The sequence below is a fragment of the Aquila chrysaetos genome, chromosome 2 (genome assembly GCF_900496995.4).
Source record: "Aquila chrysaetos chrysaetos chromosome 2, bAquChr1.4, whole genome shotgun sequence".
Classification (NCBI taxonomy): Eukaryota; Metazoa; Chordata; class Aves; order Accipitriformes; family Accipitridae; genus Aquila; species Aquila chrysaetos.
The window spans coordinates 37,933,653-37,954,116 of NC_044005.1; the positions used below are offsets into that span (position 1 = coordinate 37,933,653).

Sequence of the window (20,464 nt, forward strand, 5' to 3'; positions counted from 1 at the left end):
AATGTGACTGTAGAATTCTCCTGGAAGTGGTATTTTATATTTCAATGAAGACTTATGAAATACACATTTGAGATTGAAGAATATTCATGAGAGACTTCTTATGAGTACCATGTTCTCTGCTCAGTCCATCATAATACCTAAGTCAGCAAGTAGTCACTAATAATTTATGTGGGAATTCTTGCTGGGTTCATCTTTACCACAAATGTATCCAAACTGCTGTACAGATACTAATTTTGTTGAAGTCTAAGGAAGTTTTGCTGGGGCTTCTCATAATTCATTTTCCACCCCTAGGAAAAAATCAAGAGGAGATTTTGAATGCATTTTAAGAACCATGTCTTTTTAAATTTTATTTATTAGGCTGCTTTTTCTTCACAGCCAGTTGTCATCAGATTATTATTAATCTAACAAAAGTTAAGGAGGAAAAAAAAACCCAAAAACCCTCAGACTACTCTTTGTAATTGAAACATGAAATGTTTTCAACAAAAGAAAGGATTTTCAGATTTGTTAGGAAAAAAAACCCTATAAATAAGTGGAGAGTCCTTTTTTAATACTTATGTCTCACTGATTAATAATATAGAAAAATGGTTATCTTGTATAAACAAGGTGTTTCTTAAGCAATCAGTAAAACCATAGTTTTACCAATTAACTTTTGTTTGTGCTGAAAGCTTTCAACAGTGGACAGTGTCCCTGACAAATCAGAGCACTTTACATTGCTTAGGGACATAATCTGCAGATTTCTACTGACCTATATGTGGCCATTAGTCATGTAACTTTGCAAGTTATTCTGGTTTTTGGGGCAGTGAGACTGAAGAAAAACCTCCGTTGTCAAAATGCTGGTTCTGTGCATCTGAAAGCATAGATAGATACAGAGAAGAATAGGGCCTCTAATGGGTTTTCACATTGTAACCTTTGCAGAGTTAGAATAAAACTTAGAATAAAACTTAGAGTTTTAAATTAAAGAGATGGGTAAAGCTTCATCCTAGAATACTTTATTGTCCTAAGGATAGTGTTGTCAGTTATGTAGAGGAGGAAGGATTGATAGTTGTCTTCAGATTCATCATTAGTTTTTACTATTTTATAAATACAATACTGTTTTGTTTTAAGAAGCTTCCACCTTAAAAGGCATAAATTTGGAGTTTCTGAAATACCTGGTCATGGAAACTTAATGAACCCCCTGCTACTATCTCAGTGCTGGAACCACCTATACAGAAAACCTTCTGAGACCCTTATTGTGCCACCATTTCTTTTTTAACAATGTTTTCTTTTCCCCACTGCACAACCAGGCTCGGCTCCCTTCGTGCTCATCCACCTATAGTGTTTCTGAGGTATACTTTGCACGTGTTCTCTCACACAGTCGACCTGCTCGCCCATCACACTTTTTTTGTTTTATTTTCTTTTTTCTTTTTTTGCATTGCACTGTGCACAAGTGGGGAAAAATCAGCTCGGGGGGGACAGATTTTGCATGATCAATCTGCAACCATGTTCAGCGTGGTTTTAAAATCACTGTACCAGTCTGGGACCACCATGATGTGTAGTCTAGCTAGGCAACTGCTACATAACATATGAACATAAATTATATAATAAAAGCATCCTTAATTATCTCTTACATTAAAATTAAAATTAAAATAAACTTACAGATGTCCAGGCTGCAAAATGCTTCACTGGTTAGTCTGACTCATTTTCAGTCAGTGAAACTGAAAGACTGTGTAAAGATGGCCATCACATCATGATTACTAATTACCTGTCTAGATATATGTGGGTTTATTATATCTGAAGTTCATTGTTAATTCCCAAAGCCCTGGCTTGGGTCACTACCTGCCAAAATGCAGATAATGTTGTAAATACTTTCATATCAGCTTCATGATAGTCTTCTGTAATAAGGTTAAGTACCACCTTAGCAAGAATTTAAAAGAAAAATACATTCAATTGTAATTAGGATGGGAAAAAAAGGAGAAAGATGTTAAGATAAACTAGAATTCACAACATCATGGGATAAAAAGAGAATTTATAAAATACTATCAAATTAATGCCATGACCCACTGTGTAAAGATTAGGCTTCAACATATTATTATAATTGAGTAATGGATGAGTATCAAAAAGGTGGACTTCAGGTTTTCTGCAATACTGAATCAGTCTTGAGCACGTACAGTTATTTATTCTGTATTTTAAAAGAATCCCTTAAAGTTGACAAGATCTCATAAAAAGATGACAGTTCGCTCTATCTCACATGGTGAGCCAAGTTCTAGACCTGATGTGAATGTTCTATTAATAAGCATCATACAAAATGCAACAGAAGGAGCTCACCTACTCAATCACTTTGTCCCTAAGCAGGAAGATCTGTGTGTAAGCAATACCTTGCTTATGTGTGCCTAATTTGTTCTCAAAAGCTTCAGCTTCTCAAGCAATCATTCCTAGCACTTCCTCATCCTTAGCAATAGAAAGGCTTTTTTCTAGTTTCAGTGTATGAAAAGGCAAAAGATCTTACTAAAAAGTTTTTAAGAAGAAAGATGCTTACCAGTTTTTCTGTCATAGATAAATAATTGCTGTCTGGCTCCACCAGGAGACAAGTAGTTTTAAAGATAATCAAGTATGTGTTCTTAAAAGCACCTGATACGTATTCTGCAGTTTGTTGTGCCTTGTTACTGTATTATATGAAAGCCTCACTGTTTTTATCATGATTATCATCAAAACACCAGTATGGAATAAATAAGTAATACTATACTCATACACATACAATTTTTTCTAAGCTAATACAGGAGCAAGAAATTAAGTTTAGTGCTTACAGTTGCAGGACAAACACCATCCTCACTCAACCAGCCATTCCTCTGAATGATCTGTATGAAATTAAGAAAAAGCACTGGATCAACAGGCATTTCAGCTTGATGACACTTTGTTTCCAAAGAATCCAGCTGTGATAGTTCATATCAGCAAAAATGGTGAACATGCTCTTACGGATTATGAAGTAAATAAGCCACTTTCAGGGAAACTGGACTCTTCTTGCTTTACCTGCAACTTCAGCCATTTGTCCTTTTCTCATTCTGGAGGGATCACTGTCTTTGAAAGAAACACAAACCAAGGTATTGTGGCTGTTGACTGGTCAACGTGTATGGGTCTCCTGCTTGATCAGATTCCAAAAACTATTTTGCCTTCTCCGAAGCTATCAGGCTGTAGTACCAATTAGTGATCTTGGAATAGTTAGATTCTACTGCAACTGAAGAGGAAAATTAGAGTATTAAGTGCATGAAAACTTAGTGAACACTGCCCACAAAGGATGGCTTTGCAATTTGTATGTAAGAGTCCACTAGCTGAAGTATCAAGGTGGCACTGTGAGACTGTACAAGCAGTTTGTCCTTTGTACTCTGTCCAAAGGGAAGATTTCATATCTGAAATACAGATAATCTGGCTGCCTGGTGAACCAGATCTTGTGATGCAGTAAAAAATTTCCAGCTGATCAGAATTTTATGCTTACGAAACATGCAGAGCAAGACCTAGACTGCCCTCTTTTAAACTGCAAACTGAAGGTGTAAAAAAAATATGGATACATTCTTCTCTGGTGGCAGGATAGCACCCTGTGTATTTTTGAACAGACTGTTTGAGCCAATGACAGATCTAAAGGAACAAGTCAATTGAAACTGAAGATCTCTGTGGCAATTGTAGCTATTTGAAGAGGCAAGGAGGGATTGGAGATTTTCTGGGGTCCATAAAGGATTTGTAGTGTAGTTTCTAACTTTATAAGAGACATTTCATTCAGAAATACAGCTTAATGTAAGGATGCATGTCCAGCAATGTTCAATGTCCTCTGCTATTATTCTGGAAAATAGGAAAGCCTGCTATTAGTAAACAACATCCTGACCTCTAAATGATATGATAGAAAATCTCCCAAACTGAGGTGTTGTTAAATTGAGTCCGAAAGCCTGGTATTAGTTTTGATCAAGGGGAGGAAAAGGAGTGATGTATTGCATAATGTTCTATATCCAGAGGGAAAAAAGGGACACACCTTTGATAGGACCTCAGGTTTTTTCTTGTGTCTACACCTATTTCTGTGGTTCTTATTCCAAGAAAATGTTTTTCTTAAGCTGACTCAAGCAGCAAGTTCAGAGCTTCTTAATTTTATATGTCAAAGTCACCACCAAATGGCTTTGGACCTTCACAGGACACCAGCAACACACAGACAAGAGAAATGGAATCAGTGCTGTGGGAATTCAGCTGAACATGCCTTCTGGCAAAGGTCCAAAAAGAGATGAAAGAAAAGATAACCTGATGTAAACAATTTCCGAAATCTCTTTTTTGGAAATAGGCATTGTAGATTCATCATAAGAAATTTCCTTACAATTTTAATTGTTGAGAAGAGCTCTGGAATTGGATTAATTGGCACTCCTAGAGCTAAGATTGCCAAAAAGGGAAGTGAGTGTACTATCAGGGATTTTTTTCTGCTGTTACTTAGAAGGTCTTTGATTGAAGAAATAAAAAATCTTCCAGCAGAAGAAGAATTTGAGTTAGAATTTGCTGCCTGATTTTTTTCATAGAAAACATCCTTGTAGAGGCTATTTTGCATCTCAGAGTCCAATAATTAGGAAAAGCTTCTTTCCACCTGTTCCTTTTTATTGTCACCATTTGCACTGGTGAAAATGTGGATGTGGTCAGCTGATGCCTATTTGAGAGGAATGAGCAGAAAGTTTTTAAAAACTTCTACTTACCTTTAGTTACAGAAAGGTTTTCATAGTTTGTTGAACTCCAGGCATTGTAGGGTAGTAGTACTATGTACCTACTTAGCCCCAGTCAGCACCTTAACAATTACACTTGTCTAGAATGAGGTGCTGTCTTTGGTTCAATTCATTTAAATCAAAGCGAGTTTCTTTAAAAAGTGATTCGCTTGTGGCAAGAGAAGTAAAGCTTTAATGCTCTAAAATGTTATAATGATAAAAAATAAATTCATTTTCTCTTTGAATTTCACAATATGCAATAAATTCTTTCCCCCTTCATGAAAACCAGTTAGCTTCATGCCTGTAATTTTTGTAAATGTTAGCAAAACCACTTAAATGATTTTTCTAAGAGTAGAAATATTAATTAGGAATGATGCTGACTTAGCAGTTGTGCAGTATAGTATGTGTGTAATATATCTATAATTTACTTATTACTCAGTTGTTACAAAACATAGGGGGTTTTTTAATAGCAGTAGTTCTCTTAAGAAATTATTAAATCAGATTGGCTTCACTTACATTTTTAGAAGTACTATGACTTCAGCTTGTATCTTAAAAATACTGTACAAAATGTAAAACTAATGGATTGACCAATAAACATTCATAGCCTCCTAATTCATAAAATTACACTTAGGTAGTATTATGCAATGGCCCCATTTTTTATCTTCATTTGTATCAGACTTTTTATTACCAGCATCAATCTCTCTCTCTCCCTCTCTCTCTCTCTTTCTCTCCCTCTCCTCTGGCTTCTGCATGTGCAATGTGTTTGGCTATAGCGTAATGAAGGAAATCTATTGATCTGCTTGTTCAAAGTATAGTGGTGGTAAAATGTTTACTGCAGTGCTATCCACCGCTTTCTAAAAAAAAAAAAGTTTTTCAAAGAGGGAGACACTCAGGTCTGTAACTTTTCATATGTTTTATTTAGCCTCATTGAGTGATTAGAAGATGATGCCTTGTGTTGTGAAAGATCTGCAAAGTTTTATGTTAGTTTTCCCTCCCACAAAGTACATTATTTCCATAAAAATAGTTTTGGAATATGTGTTGGCTGCATACTGATTGATAGGATTTGATTGTATAAGTAGCATTGTTAATAAAACAACAGAGACTTGTATTATCTTACCTGATAATACAAGAACAGAGGGACCAGTACAGGGAATTAAGTATCAGCAGTATTCAGAGAACAAGAGGAAATATTGTTTCCTGCAACAGGTAGTTGACTTCAGAAGTCTATTCAGACACTGCAGGAAGATTTTTAAGTGCTCTAAGTTAAAGTATTCTATATAGTGTACATTACAAAATGTTGTAAATAACTGAGTCTTGTTCTTGAGTACTAAAGCTGGGTAAGAAGAATGTTTTGCCTTCTACATAGGCTAGTTTGAATAGAAGGGAGTGCTGAAAGACCAAGAACTGCTACTCTGACTTCCAGGTGTTTACCACCAGCATAGAACCTGGAATTCAATTTTAGGTGCAGGCTGTTAAGTTCCACTGTTGATAACTGCTGTAAATCTGCACTACTCAGCACAACTGATTTGAGGATGGGTGGACCACTTATATAGGGAAGGGCAGCAAAGCTGGTGAATGGTCTAGAGCACAAGCCCTGTGAGGAGCGGCTGAGGGAACTGGGGTGGTTTAGCCTGGAGAAAAGAGACCTTATGGCTCTCTACAACTACCTGAAAGGAGGTTGTAGCGAGGTGGGTGTTGGTCTCTTCTCCCAAGTAACAAGCAATAGGATGAGAGGAAATGGCCTCAAGTTGCACCAGGGGAGGTTTAGATTGGATATTGGTAAAAATTTCTTCACTGAAAGGGTTGTCAAGCATTGGAACAGGCTGCACAGGGAAGTGGTTGAGTCACCATCTCTGCAGGTATTTAAAAAATGTGTAGATGTCGCTCTTAGGGATGCAGTTTAGTGGTGGACTTGGCAGTGCTAGGATAACGGTTGGGCTTGATCTTAAAGGTCTTTTCCAAACTAAACGATTCTATGATTCTGTCTTAAAGGCAGAGGGTACTACTGTTGACAGTCAGATTCAAGAGCATCCTTAATGTCTGCACAGTAAGTCCAGCATTTTGAATTTGCTGCCTACCTGCAAATTCTGCATCCAGGACTTCCAGAAGGCTTTTCTGGCTCCAAGAAGTTATGCCAGCTTCCTCGTGCTGGCTTAAGAATGTGGCAACCCCTTATACTTCATCATCCTTTTTTAAAATTTGGTTTCTTACTCTTTTTTCTAAAATATTTCTCTCTAGATTTCTAACCAATGAGCCAATTAATGCAATTTTTAAGTTAGTTTATTCTGATATTGTAACTTAAAACTTTCCAGAAGTAGTTTGCCAGATAAAAAATTTAGAAGAATTAATTTAACCATGATAATTGACTGTGCAATTGTCAAATAACAGAAGAGGTTTTCGGTTGATTCTTAGGCACCCCAGAATGCTTTAATATCAGTATTGTTTTTATAATTATGGAAATATTTTAATATAAAGGAAAATCCTAAGTGAATATCCATATACAATGTCTGAAACTTGAATTGCATATTGTTAAAGGTCTGTCTCTAGCACTGTTTTTGAAGATCGTTAGAATAACAGCAAGAAAAGTATGACATAATTCTAAGAAATGTAAGTAGATTTGAAATACCGTAGCTCGTCTTTAGACTTTCAGGTATAATGAGTGAGTTATATGTTTTTGTTATTGGTCAGATTATTAGATTGGTTTTATACTCAGTATTTATGCCCTTGACTGTACATTTTTGAAAACATTATACACAAACCTGATTAGAGTGGCACAAAGTTTATATTTTGTTACATCTATTAACTTCTACTTCTGTAATATGAATATATTCCATAAATAGGGAAAGCACAAAATCAGTCACACATAATAATTTCTGGAACAGAATTTCCTTTTTCATTGCTTTTTCTTTTGTAAACTTTTCAGTCTATATATCAGCTGAAGTTTTGGGTTGGTTTTTTTTTTTCAATATAGAGAATTTCATTCAACCCTTACAGTCACAGGGTGTCATAACTCAAGTGAAAAAGTGTTTCAGGAGATGGAAGACCATGACCAAGAAGAGTAGACCTGTGCCTTTATTTTCTCTAACATAAGATCACTCTCATGGCATAAGCAAAGATTGCTCTTAGACAATTAAGGCTATGCCTTAGATAGGGGAGACAAAATGAAGTAAATGTAAGCAGTTCCTCTCCATTCTGTTCTCTGCTTTCAAGCGTAAGTCGAGCAGATAGAGAATTTGGTTCTTTACATCTGACATAAATATGCTGATCCATTGAAGAAAAATTGCTACATTAAATTGAGATTGCCTATCTCATTGCCTTATGAACCCCGTAGGCTTTGTAGAGATGCTCTTTGAAATTTGAAGTAATGTTTTTCCAAGTTAGCTCTGTTCGTTAGAGGGAATGCTAAGGTTTTCATATTGTTTATGGACATGGCTTTAATTAACTCGCCAGGTATGTTCTTAACAAGACCCTCAGCTTGAAAACATAAAAATATCTTGATTAAAAAAATACATGTATCTGTGATATCTATAGTTCAGAAATAAATGGACATAACAGAGCCAATAAGGATCCACTAATCATTTGGGTTTTGTCCAATTATATTGGTACAATCTAGTCCTGGTTTTCTGTGTTATATTTTTGCAGTTGCTAATAGAACAATGAGTTTTTAAGTAAAATTAGAATTTGTAGGTATTTCTCTTTCAAACATGAACAAGAGGCCAAAGCTTTCTATTTGGCAATTGCCATTTAAAAAATTACATTTTTTCTATTGCGTTTTGCTTTGCTAATAGTACTACCTTACTCTAGGTTTAAGAAAAATAAATGGATTAAAATTCTAACTTTTAGAGAAATACGGTTTCCTCAGTGCACATTGAAATGCAAAAATTTACAAAAAGCCAGTGAACTAGTTTTCTTATTAGTAGAAAATAGCTTTACTAGTTCTATCTTCCTTCTTGTTATTAGGATCAGTAGCTGCACAAAATATCTTCTGTAGCGTTCTGTCTGCCATACCAGAATAGAGAACTGTTCTTGCTACAAAAACTAGATGCCATATCAAGAAAGGCATTCATGACAGCTCATGAGTGAAAGTATGGCAAAACTTCACGTTACATCAGGAAGGAGAGTGCATTGCAATAATCTGATCAAGGTATACATCAATAACTTCAATGAATGCAATCTTAGATATTTACAATAAAATTAATTTTTAAAGATGCATTAAGAAATGTTACTATATTTGTAGTTTAAATACAATTTATCTTTGTTTACCCACTGCTGAATCTCAGATTAGATCCATTATTAGTTCATACATTCAAAATAGAAGCAGAATTTTGCTTAATTGTACCACTTCTATATGCATGGTACTTACCTTGTGACTTCTGTCAAATAAAATTATCCCTTCATAAGTTTTCCACTTACTTTTTGGTTCTCTACTAATAAGTTCAGTTCAAGCACTGAGTTCATTTACAAAGAACTATTTAACATTCAGGATGGTGGTAAAAACTGGGATTTTGAATGGCATCTCATTTCATATTACAAATTTTGGTTTAAACCTTATCTATTCAATTTATCAAACGTGTAATACTTATTTGATTTTTATTTTGGTAAATTGCTTCCCAGCTCTGCATTTATCAGAGAGAGAATAAATAAAATTCAAAGTGTCTATTAAGAAGAATAGGCACTAAGAAATTGAATGATAAAATCACAGCTATTTTCCAGATAATGTTATATACTTTTCTATATTCCAAAAATCAAATAATTCAGAAATAATTTCCATTCTTCCCCATTTGGAACTTTAAAGTTCTTTGCTTTTTGTTTCAAGTCATTATGTTTCAATTTTAAATGTCCATCTCTGAATTTTTCCGCTCCTTCTTCTTCCACGAAATAGGGAGACATTTCACCCTGCCTTATGGTAGAGATGTGCAATCCTTTATGAAATTAATTAGATCAAGTCAGAGAGCTATCAGTGTCATTTTCCCTTGATTGGTTATAGTTTAGACTCATGTATGTAATCTACATTTGCATCTTGTCATTATGCAAAGGTTTTTTTCCATTTTCTTGTGCTGTACCACACCTTGAACTGTATGGCATCAAAGCTGGCTTAATTAGATATAACTGTGAGATTTGCTTTCTAGACAACCACTGTTTTCTTTTTAAATCCAATAGCAAGCTGCTCACCAGCATACAATGTTTGGTATTTGTTTGTTTGGGTTTTACTACTTAAATCAGTTTGTTTGAGAAGCCAGACATTAGTTTATATTCTGTTACCCTAGTAATAACACTAAGTGCAACTGCTCTCTAGGTTCAGGTCCCAAAGCAATCTAACTCTTCAGAATCAGCTTCAGTAACAGAATCTATGAAAAATTAGTCTAGAGTCTGAAATAGTAATAAATCAAAGTAGATCAAAGCTTCTGTTACATTGCTATTATGGTTTTTGGAGTAGTCACTGATGTAAAAAGCCATATGTGTGATCTAATTTACATGTATCTCTAGTGGACAGTGTCTGTTTTAACACATGGAAATCAAATTAGATATACATAGCAACGTCAGTATCAGTAATGTATAGCTCAAATGTCAGTGGGTTCCCATCAGTGCTCCCTATGTTATCTTCCTGATTTTCCAGTTTTTCAAATGCAGTTTTGTAACGTGGAAAGTGTTTTGCTAAGTATAATTACCATATAGTTTTTCATTTAAGAGCTGGAGGGGAGAAAGAATGTCCTTATTCACAGTATTTTCTGTATCCCTTTCTCTTCTATGAATTTCCAAGATTCAGTGCTGCTAGAAGCCCAGCCAAATTAATATCCTCTTTCTCAGGCATGTAGTTGCTGTGTGGAGGCTTGTGGTTGCCACTGTGCTGGACCTTGCCCTCTGGACTGCCAAATTCAAGACAGCACTAAAGGAATCTTATCCTTTCGAGCTTTTGAGGCTCAGAGCAAAATCCTAAATGTAAATCCTCTTCCTGCATTTATATTTCTGATTGCTTTCAAAGATCATTTCTAACTTGGGTTTGACAGTATAGTTCTCAGTGCAGCATTTGCTCGATTCCAGCCTGTCCTTTCCATAGCTTATGAACCCTCTGAAATCATTACATTATTAATCCACGATGAATCTATTTTCACTTTAAGGATTCTCCTCAGAGGAATATAGTCTGCGTTTCTGTCTCAATTCAAAGGCAGAAACCTAGCTCTGCATACAGTAAGTTCACTGTGCTGGTATTTACTGCTCAGATGGATTCACACACTGAAGCTTTATTTTCCTTACACTTGTTGCTCCCTAGTTTGAATTTGAAAGAGGTTTATTCATTTTATATTTGAAAGTATACAAGTCTGAGGTTTTGGCTGAATACTGTATACATCAGTGACTATAATATACACCATATATACGATCATCATTACCTGTATTTACCAGTTTTTGCTCTTGTACTGGAAGCCCTTCAGATCTGATGCTCCTAGCTCAAATAAAAATGTTAAGCTTAACCAAAGTCAACTACTTTGGAGTTATGCCAGTGCAGAAATTCTGATGGGACCACATGGGGAAATGTATGTTTTGTTTCTGCTCATACAGTTAAAAAAGTAGTCCAACCATCACTTTAGAATGATAATAACTATAGAAACGTCACACCAAAATTGCTGGCAAACACCAATGGAAAAAGCTGAAACTTAACTTTAAAGATGCTTTAAAAACATAAGAAATTGGCTGATGGCCTTTTGTGGACTCTTTAGGCCTGAAGATTCACCTGTCAGTTGATTGATGGCTTTTGAAGCTTACCATTGTTTTGGTTTTGTTGTTACTGTTTTCATGTGTTCATATTCTTTTAACATAGAAATGCCAGGAATGTTACCTGTTTAGTCAGCTTCCAGGAAGATAGATTGTAAGCATGAAATACGGGTTGTAAGATTTGTAAGCAAGTGCAAGTTTCATTCAGAATCCTTTGAAGGTCAATGGAGAGATGCTTTTTTACTCCCACAGACCTTGGATCAAAGGGATGGAGGCCCATAGGCCTCCAAACATGTAGGAACAAAAGCAGCAGAAGCTAGAAGTTCCAAACAGGCCTCTGTCCCTTCCCCACCAACATTTATTCAGACATTGACACTAACTAGATAGTAAGAAAAGTGAACTGAATTTCCCAGTTGTAGCAGATGGGGTGAATGGTGACTACAGCTATCCTGCTTTCAGTTCAGGAAACATAGCTGTCTGCTGGAACAGAAAACTTGATGCCATAGCAGAAAACCCTGAATGGGTACCAAGGAAGACTATTTTGCATTTTCTGTCTCCGTATTAATGCAAACTTCATGTTTCATGCTGAAAAAACTTCTTACATGATTTTCAGGGGTACTCATTTTCTGTCTGTCCTTCTTGAGACACATACTGAGTGATTTTCACATATGCTGAGCACTCCAAATGCAGTTGAAATAAATGGCAGCAGATGGACTTTGCATTCTGTAATCCAGCTGTAGATATGTCAAGTTAAATTTAATCTAGATGTCTCTGGGTCTCAGTTTCCCATTTGTAAAATCAAGTCATCCCTCTGCTTCACAAAGATTTTGTAAAAATAAATTCCTTCATGTGTATTAGGATGTTTTACATTGTAGAACCAAGCACAACAGAGAAATCTATAAACAACTAAATAATTCCCCATTCAGAAGAGAGTTTGGATAATGTTTAGTAAGTAAAACATTAAACTAGTTTTTGAACAGGGAGATTAAAATGAAATAGCCTTATCTTGTCTCATGCAGAAGCCCTGCTGAAAATAATTATGATGAAATCATAATGCTTACATGTCAAAGGAGAAATAAGAGTTGCACACATAATATTGATCTGATATGTCCTAAATGTTGTGTTTCACTTAAACTTGCCAATTTTGCTTGACTATAGTTGAATGAAGATTTTTTTTTTAAATTCTGATTTTGAGGGTCACGCCATTCAAGAAAAAGAGTTTCCATTTTTTGCAGTAGTGGAAATCTCATTGTTTCAATGCTGCATTGAAATTGGCTCTTGCTGGGTCAAGAAATAGGAATGTGAAATAGTTGAAATTTCATTTAAAAGCAAAATACTTGTAATAGAAATGAAACTTTTTAAAATGTCAACCTTATTAGTGTATGTCAAGGGTTAGAGAGTAGTTTATGGTGTGCTTGAGGACAAGAATTTCTATACATCACTTATGTATTTTTAGTCCATCTGATTGACAGCAGCTTAAAAAATGGTTGAACTAGAATGGACAAGGAGTTTAAAAAGTCTTAATGCTGGTCAGATAGGATATAACTCAGACATCTAGCACATACTTGTAAGGCTAAGTGATTCATCAGTCAAATTGCCAGGCTGTGAGATTGTATGAAAATAGCAAATGAATCCCATTTCTGTGGCAAACAACAAGGACAACAGGAATCTCTCTTGTATCTCTTTGGAAAGAAAATATTCTCTCTGCCTTTATTTACACTATCTATTTCTTAACCTGTAGAGTATTTCCAGGGCATTTGGGGAATGTTTAACATTCAAACAAATAAAAGATCTTGTTCACAGCTAATAATACAAGTAGTAGATGTTTTGATTTTCCCAAGTGCAGTGTTCCTAGAGATTTCTTGTGTCATACTAATCCCACTTGGATTCTGTTAGCACAGGTTAGAAGTACCTGCTGGAGTTTGTGCACAAATTATTTGGCAATAACTTTATGTCTTGATTTAATATGCGCTTGAGCTTACACAAGATGCGTGTCCTCTCCATACTTGGGTATTATAATTAATAGTGCTTCTCTGAACAAAACCAGTATGATCTTGAATAAGCCCTGAACAGCCCCTAAAATATCACAGAAACATGCTGTCTTTGCAGTGTTATTCATACAGCATATCTGTATGCTGTCCCATACTCTTAAGAACGCAAAATCCAGCTCATTTTTTTTCTCATACAAATGTAAACATTTCATTAAAATTCCTCTGAAGAAATAAAACCTACTTCCTTTCTCTTTGCCTCTTTTTATTCTCAACTATCAAGCCTATGCTGCCAGTTTGTAGTAACATGTTTGCTTTCCCATGAGCTTTCTGACCAGTGGTTTACTATTTTGTCTACTTTTTTGATGTATGTATCATAGTTCTTCCTGTTTTCTCATTCATTGAGGTGTTCAGCTTGCAATTCTAGTTGGTGCGTAAGATTTTGTTTGAACCCTCTTCTAGTAATAAATGTTTCGATTTTGCATTTCCAGGACAAGGTCAGTTTCCGTTGAGAGATGACTAATCAACATCTTATCCCAGAAAACTGCCCTTTGCCTTCTCATTTCGTTTTGTTCCAAATATTGGATAATATCTTTTTTTATACTGCTCCTGTAAAAGGAACCAGTTCAGCCCGCATGTTTCTGCGGTGTATTCATCAGTCCACTTCCACCGTCCTGTTTGAACAGTAGTTAGGATGAACCATAATCTGACCATAAAATTCCATATATGTGTTCATAGTCTACTGGGAAACAATGATTAAAATTAAATATATTTTTATGTAAAGTGTAGGTGACTAGGAAAAACCTCAGAAAAGGGAACTCAATAATACATGGATGAAGACGTAAAGGCATATTCAAGTTTTGAAGATGACTTTTGTTCAGTGTCTAGTCTACCAAGGATAACATTTAATAAGTGGTAAAAATCTGCTCCTAAAATGATTTTGGCTTCAAATGATTTTTTGCTTATTTCTTCCCACTGACTCCAAGTGAGTAATTCCATGTGTAGAATACTACATCATTATTCATATTTAAATTTTGGTGGGGTGAATCCCACCAGCAGTGCCACTCCTTTTTTAAAAATGTATTAATGAGTAATGTCTGCTGCTATCAAATTCCTTGACCTCACTTTCCTTTCCCTTTCAGAGGTGTTCTCAGTGTAACAAGAAAAAATGATTCTGTATTTTCTAACTGACTTTAGTCCTAATTCAGATGGCCATAAAGCATACTCTTAAGACGTTGCATATTCAGCTCAGTATAAAAGTTCTTTTTGAATAGGAGTGCATTCCTGAAATAGGAAGATGGCATCTTGTAATAGGATTATTTAATCCTCAAATACTTTGTTAAATGTTTTCTGAGGTACACAATTCCAGATACACTTTTCCTGTGAATTTTTTTTAACCACTTCATTTTTATATTCCATATTAATTCAATCAAAGCAATTCTCTCTGTTCTTCTTAAAACAATTTTTTTAATGAAACCAACCAATGTATTTCATTACAGTTTTCAATTTGCTCCTAGTTTAACCTTATGTATATTGCTTAGAATAACAGGCCAAAATCAATGTTTACAGTATTATCACACCAGTTTGAGACATTGTTATTCATGGTTTAGTTTTATTTTATGTATTTATTTACAGGTACTGATTAATGTATGTTGCACTCTTAGGGGGGAAAAGGTGTTTTAGGGGAGAGACACCGTGCAAACCCCTACAGTTATAAATCAGATCATATGTGATTTGAAATCTATTTAAAGCAGGCAAGTATGTGAGAGACCATTTAAATGGCATGTGCACAGAGTATATTGTACAGAACTCAGACCATGTAATTACTAATAAATCACATGTAGAAAAAAAGCAGCAGCAGCGTACTTTCCCACATCACAGAGAATAAATTGTCATCATAAAACTGCTGAAGTTTCAAGGAGAGGTTATATGAGTTATGCACTTTCTCACTGACAGTAAGTTGTAGTAGGTGCAATGCCTCATAAACAGGCCTGCCTGGTGTTCTTGAGACAGTTAGAGGAATAGGGTTCTTAAGTTGTTAATGGCTGCTGTGCTTTGCATACCCTGCTTCCTTCATTACAGCTTGGCGAACTCATTCCCTTTGCTGTACCTTAGTCCTCTGTGTCTGTATGTATGTTTGGGTTTCTGCTGGTGGTTCCACATTCTGCATGCTTTCCTAAAAGTGGAGCAGTGTGCTTTCCCATATACGATAAAGATCATGGGTTAGCCTCCTACAGGCTCTGTGTTCCTGAGAAATGGGTTCTTTCTGTTGGTGATAACTCATGTTTTGATGTCATTGTTCTGAATTGTTCTTCATGTTGTAAAATTGAGTTGAAATGTACTCCCATAAGAGTTAGCTTTTCATATTGGGCTGGAAACTCTTCATCTTTGTGTAGCAATTTGTTTTATTATAACCAATGGCTTTTAATTGTACCTCCCATAATGAAGAGCTGACTTAATACTCTGTGCTAATCTTGTTATGACTTTAAAAAGGTAAGTAATTTCTCTAACCATTCCTAACAGTCATGGTAAAGTGTTAAAGGGTTTTTCAGTTTTCTTTTTTTCTTTATTTTTCACGTGAATTTTTCACTTGTAGCATGAACTTTTCTTTGTGTCTTTTTTCTATTTTTCTTGTAAAAAAAAATTTCGTGGACTGATTTTTATTTGCAGCAAAACATACCATGTAGATTTAAATAAATCCAATTTAATACAGTCATTGATTTCATTTTTCAAACCAGTCATGACTGATAGATAGAAATTGTCAGCAGGACTCTTTATTTTACCATTCCTTTAATTTATTTTTGAGTACTTTATTTCACATTCTATTTACTACTTCAGTCTATGGGAGAAAGCTTACTCTGCATTCCAGCATGATGAAATTATATCTTAAAGAACATAAAATCCAGTTTGCTTAAAAACCAGAGTAATGTGAATTGAATGCTTTGGGTTTGGTTACATTCTGCCTGAACTATGCAGCGGAATGGTACTGGCTGGTAGCCCACTGTATCTTCTGCCAAGGTACATTGTGAGCCAAGAGGCTGTAGAATGGACAAACAATAAATCTATACTTTCCCTGTGAAAGGAGAGACAGCCATAGGTTGTTATTTCTGTAACTACTTGTGAATGAGAAGAATTCTAGTAAATAATACTACTAATCACTTGCCCCAGTCAGTCATGGTGCTATATGCAATGTAATATGGATTCTTTACTTAGCAGTAGCTGTGAAAAGAATACAGATTTTTCATAAATGTCACAAATAACAAAGTAGTAAAACATACAAATAATGAATATGATAAAAGGCACTTAAAGCACATGACCCCATTTATACAAAGCTCCATTGCTGCTAAAACTGTATGTGTTAGAGAAGTGGTGGGTTTTATTCAAAATCATATTTTACTGCAGTTTTGTTTAAAAATAACATTTAGGATATCAATGTGCAATTCATATTAAACAAACAGAAGTTTTATGTAATAACTAATTTTGATGTCAGTTATGTTAAAACATGGTTTGTATTCTGCAGCTGTGAGCATAGGTTGGGAAACGATCAAGTCTAGCTGATCAAGCCTTTTATTTTATTATCATGGATTCCTCTTCCACAGCTGCTTTTAAAATTTGTGGGAAGCAAATTCTTTCTCATACTGCATATGTTGCCCATCAGGTGAGTGATAACATGGAAACTGTAGGCTGGGTGTAAGAAATCAAAAAGGAAATTTAAAGTCCTCTGTGTGCACAGAATTAAAAAAATGACCTGTACGAGGCTGCGTGTGAAGCCAGCTGTCTTTTGTTACCATTGTCATTTGGACACTGTAAGAGCAAAACTTTGTCAGCACGTTTTTTATATTAGAAGATTTGATCTGCAAATCTCAGCTGCTCTGTTCATTATAAATCTCTTGTTTTTGTCCATACACTAGCTCCACTATAGGTTGGAAGGGCTTAAAGATGAACTGAGGAGGAATAGAGGCTACAACTCGAGAGTAACTATTACTGCTCAAAGGAGCTGTTTTCCATTCGCAAACATTGCTTTGCGCTATGGGTTTGGGCTCCTTCTGTTCCTCCACTTTGTTGAAGACTCTCTCTTGACTTCCATTTTACTTCTTTAGCACTGTCTTTGTCTGCTAACATTTTTCCTCCTTCTCTAGTAGCTTTTATGTGTGTCCTTTGGATCACATATTTTACTTGGTTTGTTTTAGTAGATTGTTTCAAATGTTTGTGTTTTGTATTTTTGGTTTTTTGCCTTTTTCTTTAGGACTATGTTATCTCACTGAGTTTCATTCCACAGTTTGCTGAATCGCTTGGTTATTTTGCAGCAGGCCCATTCCTCGTTTTCTCTTTTCATATGGTTTTCAGTGAGAAATAAGAGAGCCTCTTCCATTTTAAACAGTAGTCTTACACACATAGGCCCATGTCTCCTTTTGCATACACCATCTTCTGCCTTGCCACATCCATCCTGCTTCTCTCTTTCTCTCTCTCTCTCTCTCTGTGCCCCTCTCTGCCTCTCCCTCTTTTGTGCTTTCTTTCCTACCATTATACCATCTTTTTGGTCCAGAATTGTCCTTTGGTAAATTATAGGTAAATATTTACTTCTTCCAAAGAGAGTTCATGTCATGCCTTTGAAATCTGGTAAAACAACTCTGGGCCAAATTTGAGCATCATCAATATTTTGTTTGCAGTTTTCTTGTATAGTATTTTTGGTGGGAAGGAGGGAGGGTTTGGGTTTTTTCTGTTTGTTTTTTTTTTAAACAACAGTTTTTTTCAGGGAAGGACACCATAACCCACTCTAAGTTGCAACATTACTTTCCATAAGTTATTCCATTACAATAAGTAGACTGTGTTGCGCTGTAGAATCCAATTTTTTTATGTGAATATACATTTGGGGCAAGCTGCTGTGGAACAGAAGAAAGAGGTTTAGAAGTTGGGGCACAGTCGGTTTCAGCCTTAAATGGTTGTTCCTTTCTGAACACAGCTTTTTGGGGCTTGAGTATGTACCATTCTTCATCAATTGTTAGATCATACATACTCACTTTCTAGGTAATTTTTCTGTAACTGCAAATTGAAACTGTAGTCTGAAAGATAATCTGGATTCACTCCTTCACTTTACAGCAGAGACAAATGTTCTGCAGGGAAGTTACACCCTCAGCGTCACCTGTGCTATTCCACTTCTTTCACCGCATGTACACCATTCTACTTTATTAGTCCTCTCACTAAAATTTCGCAATACATGTGTCAATAAAGTAAAATAGAGAAAGATTCCGTTCATACTCTCTCAGAGGTTTGTCTTCCTGTGAAGTACTTTAGCTGGGTTTTGTCCACACAAAGAGCTTTTTATGCAAGCGTTACCAGTTCAGTCAGCTGACCTACCAGAAGATAGACTGCTGTTCAAATCAGTTCATCTAAAAACTTGCAACTTCAGTGTTATTATACAGTGTGCTATCTTTCCAAACCTGCGAAGAATTAACAAGAGCTGATGTTTCAGTATAGATAAGGTTTGAACTGTGTTGTGTTTACAGGACTGATACTCTTCAAAAAACAATTGTTTTTTTAAATCTGCATGGTAAACAAATGGAACTCTAAATATCCAGTGTTACTAGAATATTAGACCAATGTGAATCCTCCCATTTCCCTGGAGTCAGACTAAAGTATCTGGAATAGCACAGTGGCAGCTGAGCATCTAGGAAGAGGATTTGTTGAGAAACCAGTTGTCATTCTCACACAGTTACTTTTTAAAGTAGAATTGCACTGTAAAATTCATACTGAACATAGCATTTCTTTTAACTTAAAAGAAACAACTGAGTAAATTTATCTGGCTCCAGCCAGGAGCTGTTTATACAGTTGTGAGTTGCTTATACGATTGCAAAGGAAGTCTTATTAAATATCTTCAGAGTCAACACAATCTAAATTGAGTATTTTAAACTCTTTCTATAATACCTGAAAATATCAATAATAGAATTTTAAAGTAGGTCATGATAATATAGTTATATTAGTATTTTGTCTAGTCATAAAACAGGACCTAGATTCAGAGTTACTGTAATTACAATTGTGTAAGAAAATGTGGATTTTCTGTTTTAAACTGAAGCTTAACACATAATTTTAGCCACTGTGTTCTTTGAATTTACTCTGTTACTGTCCTTAGGCCATCTTGTTTCTTGGGGGGCAGGGAGGGTGCATCAAATTGCTTGTATCAGGTTCTGACCATCAGCTACTACCCTTCTGCTTAAATATACTTATGTCATGTAGAGTATGTAAGAATGTTGTTGAAAATATGTATAGCCTCTGTCTTAGATCCCAGGAGCTTGCCCATTATATCTCTGTATTATGCATTCTTGTTAACTTCTGTAGCTCATAGGCTCTGTGCTCTCTCTGCAGGTCCAGTCTAGGTGCAGCAGCAAGGAGAACATCCTTAGAGCAAGTAAGTACTGAAACTTCATAGCTCTGTTGAGAAACTAAGACGGCTCAGAAGGCAGCAAATGATAGATGAAAAGAGAAGGATATGGTTGGGACATAAGTGGGTTTGCAGAAGAAATTTAATAACTTAAGACAATGCAATTCAGTCCAAAGAGAAAATAAAAGTGTAAATAGCTCATAGTGTTCATGTATTAATGGATAGTTGCCTTCTAATTTTTTCTTCCAAGTTGGTCTTCTAATGATGTGAAGGTCTGTGTTGTTTGTGGTGATGTGTTGTTGTAAATGATCGTATGTGTGCAAGTTCTGTGGGCAAAAAGAATCAACACTCAATGAAAATGGAAATTCTCAAGTTAAATATATATTATTTTTATTTTCATACCTGAACATGAAATTGAATGTTGGGTTACATAAAACCAAACCAAAAAATGTAAAGGTTAAGAATTCAGATTTGATCCGAATGACCTGTTCTTTAATTTACACAATTCTTTTCCTTTGTTTTATGGAAATCTTTCCTAGTCTAAAATTTGATCCAACATATGCATGTGTGTAGATATATATATATATAACAACAAGAATAAGAAGTTGTTTCGGTGATAAGAGAGGAAGCTGTGAGGAATTTTCTCCCTTATGCAACCAATTGACTTAGCTGCTTCAAAGCTA

General features: G+C 35.4%; 1 protein-coding gene across 13 annotated transcripts in view; it reads left to right on the forward strand.

Moving 5' to 3' along the window:
- The window catches only part of GPHN (gephyrin), a 316,516-nt gene that overhangs the window by 242,225 nt on the left and 53,827 nt on the right, over positions 1–20,464 (forward strand). For 9 of the 13 annotated variants that reach the window (XM_030040792.2, XM_041129414.1, XM_030040811.2 and 6 more), the window contains one exon: positions 19,766–19,808. In XM_030040792.2, coding sequence (XP_029896652.1) covers positions 19,766–19,808 — 43 coding nt within the window. Of the gene's footprint in view, positions 1–1,283; positions 1,326–17,313; positions 17,377–19,765; positions 19,809–20,464 lie in introns of all 13 variants that reach the window. The other 4 variants (XM_030040768.2, XM_030040775.2, XM_030040830.2 and 1 more) reach the window with 3 other exon arrangements.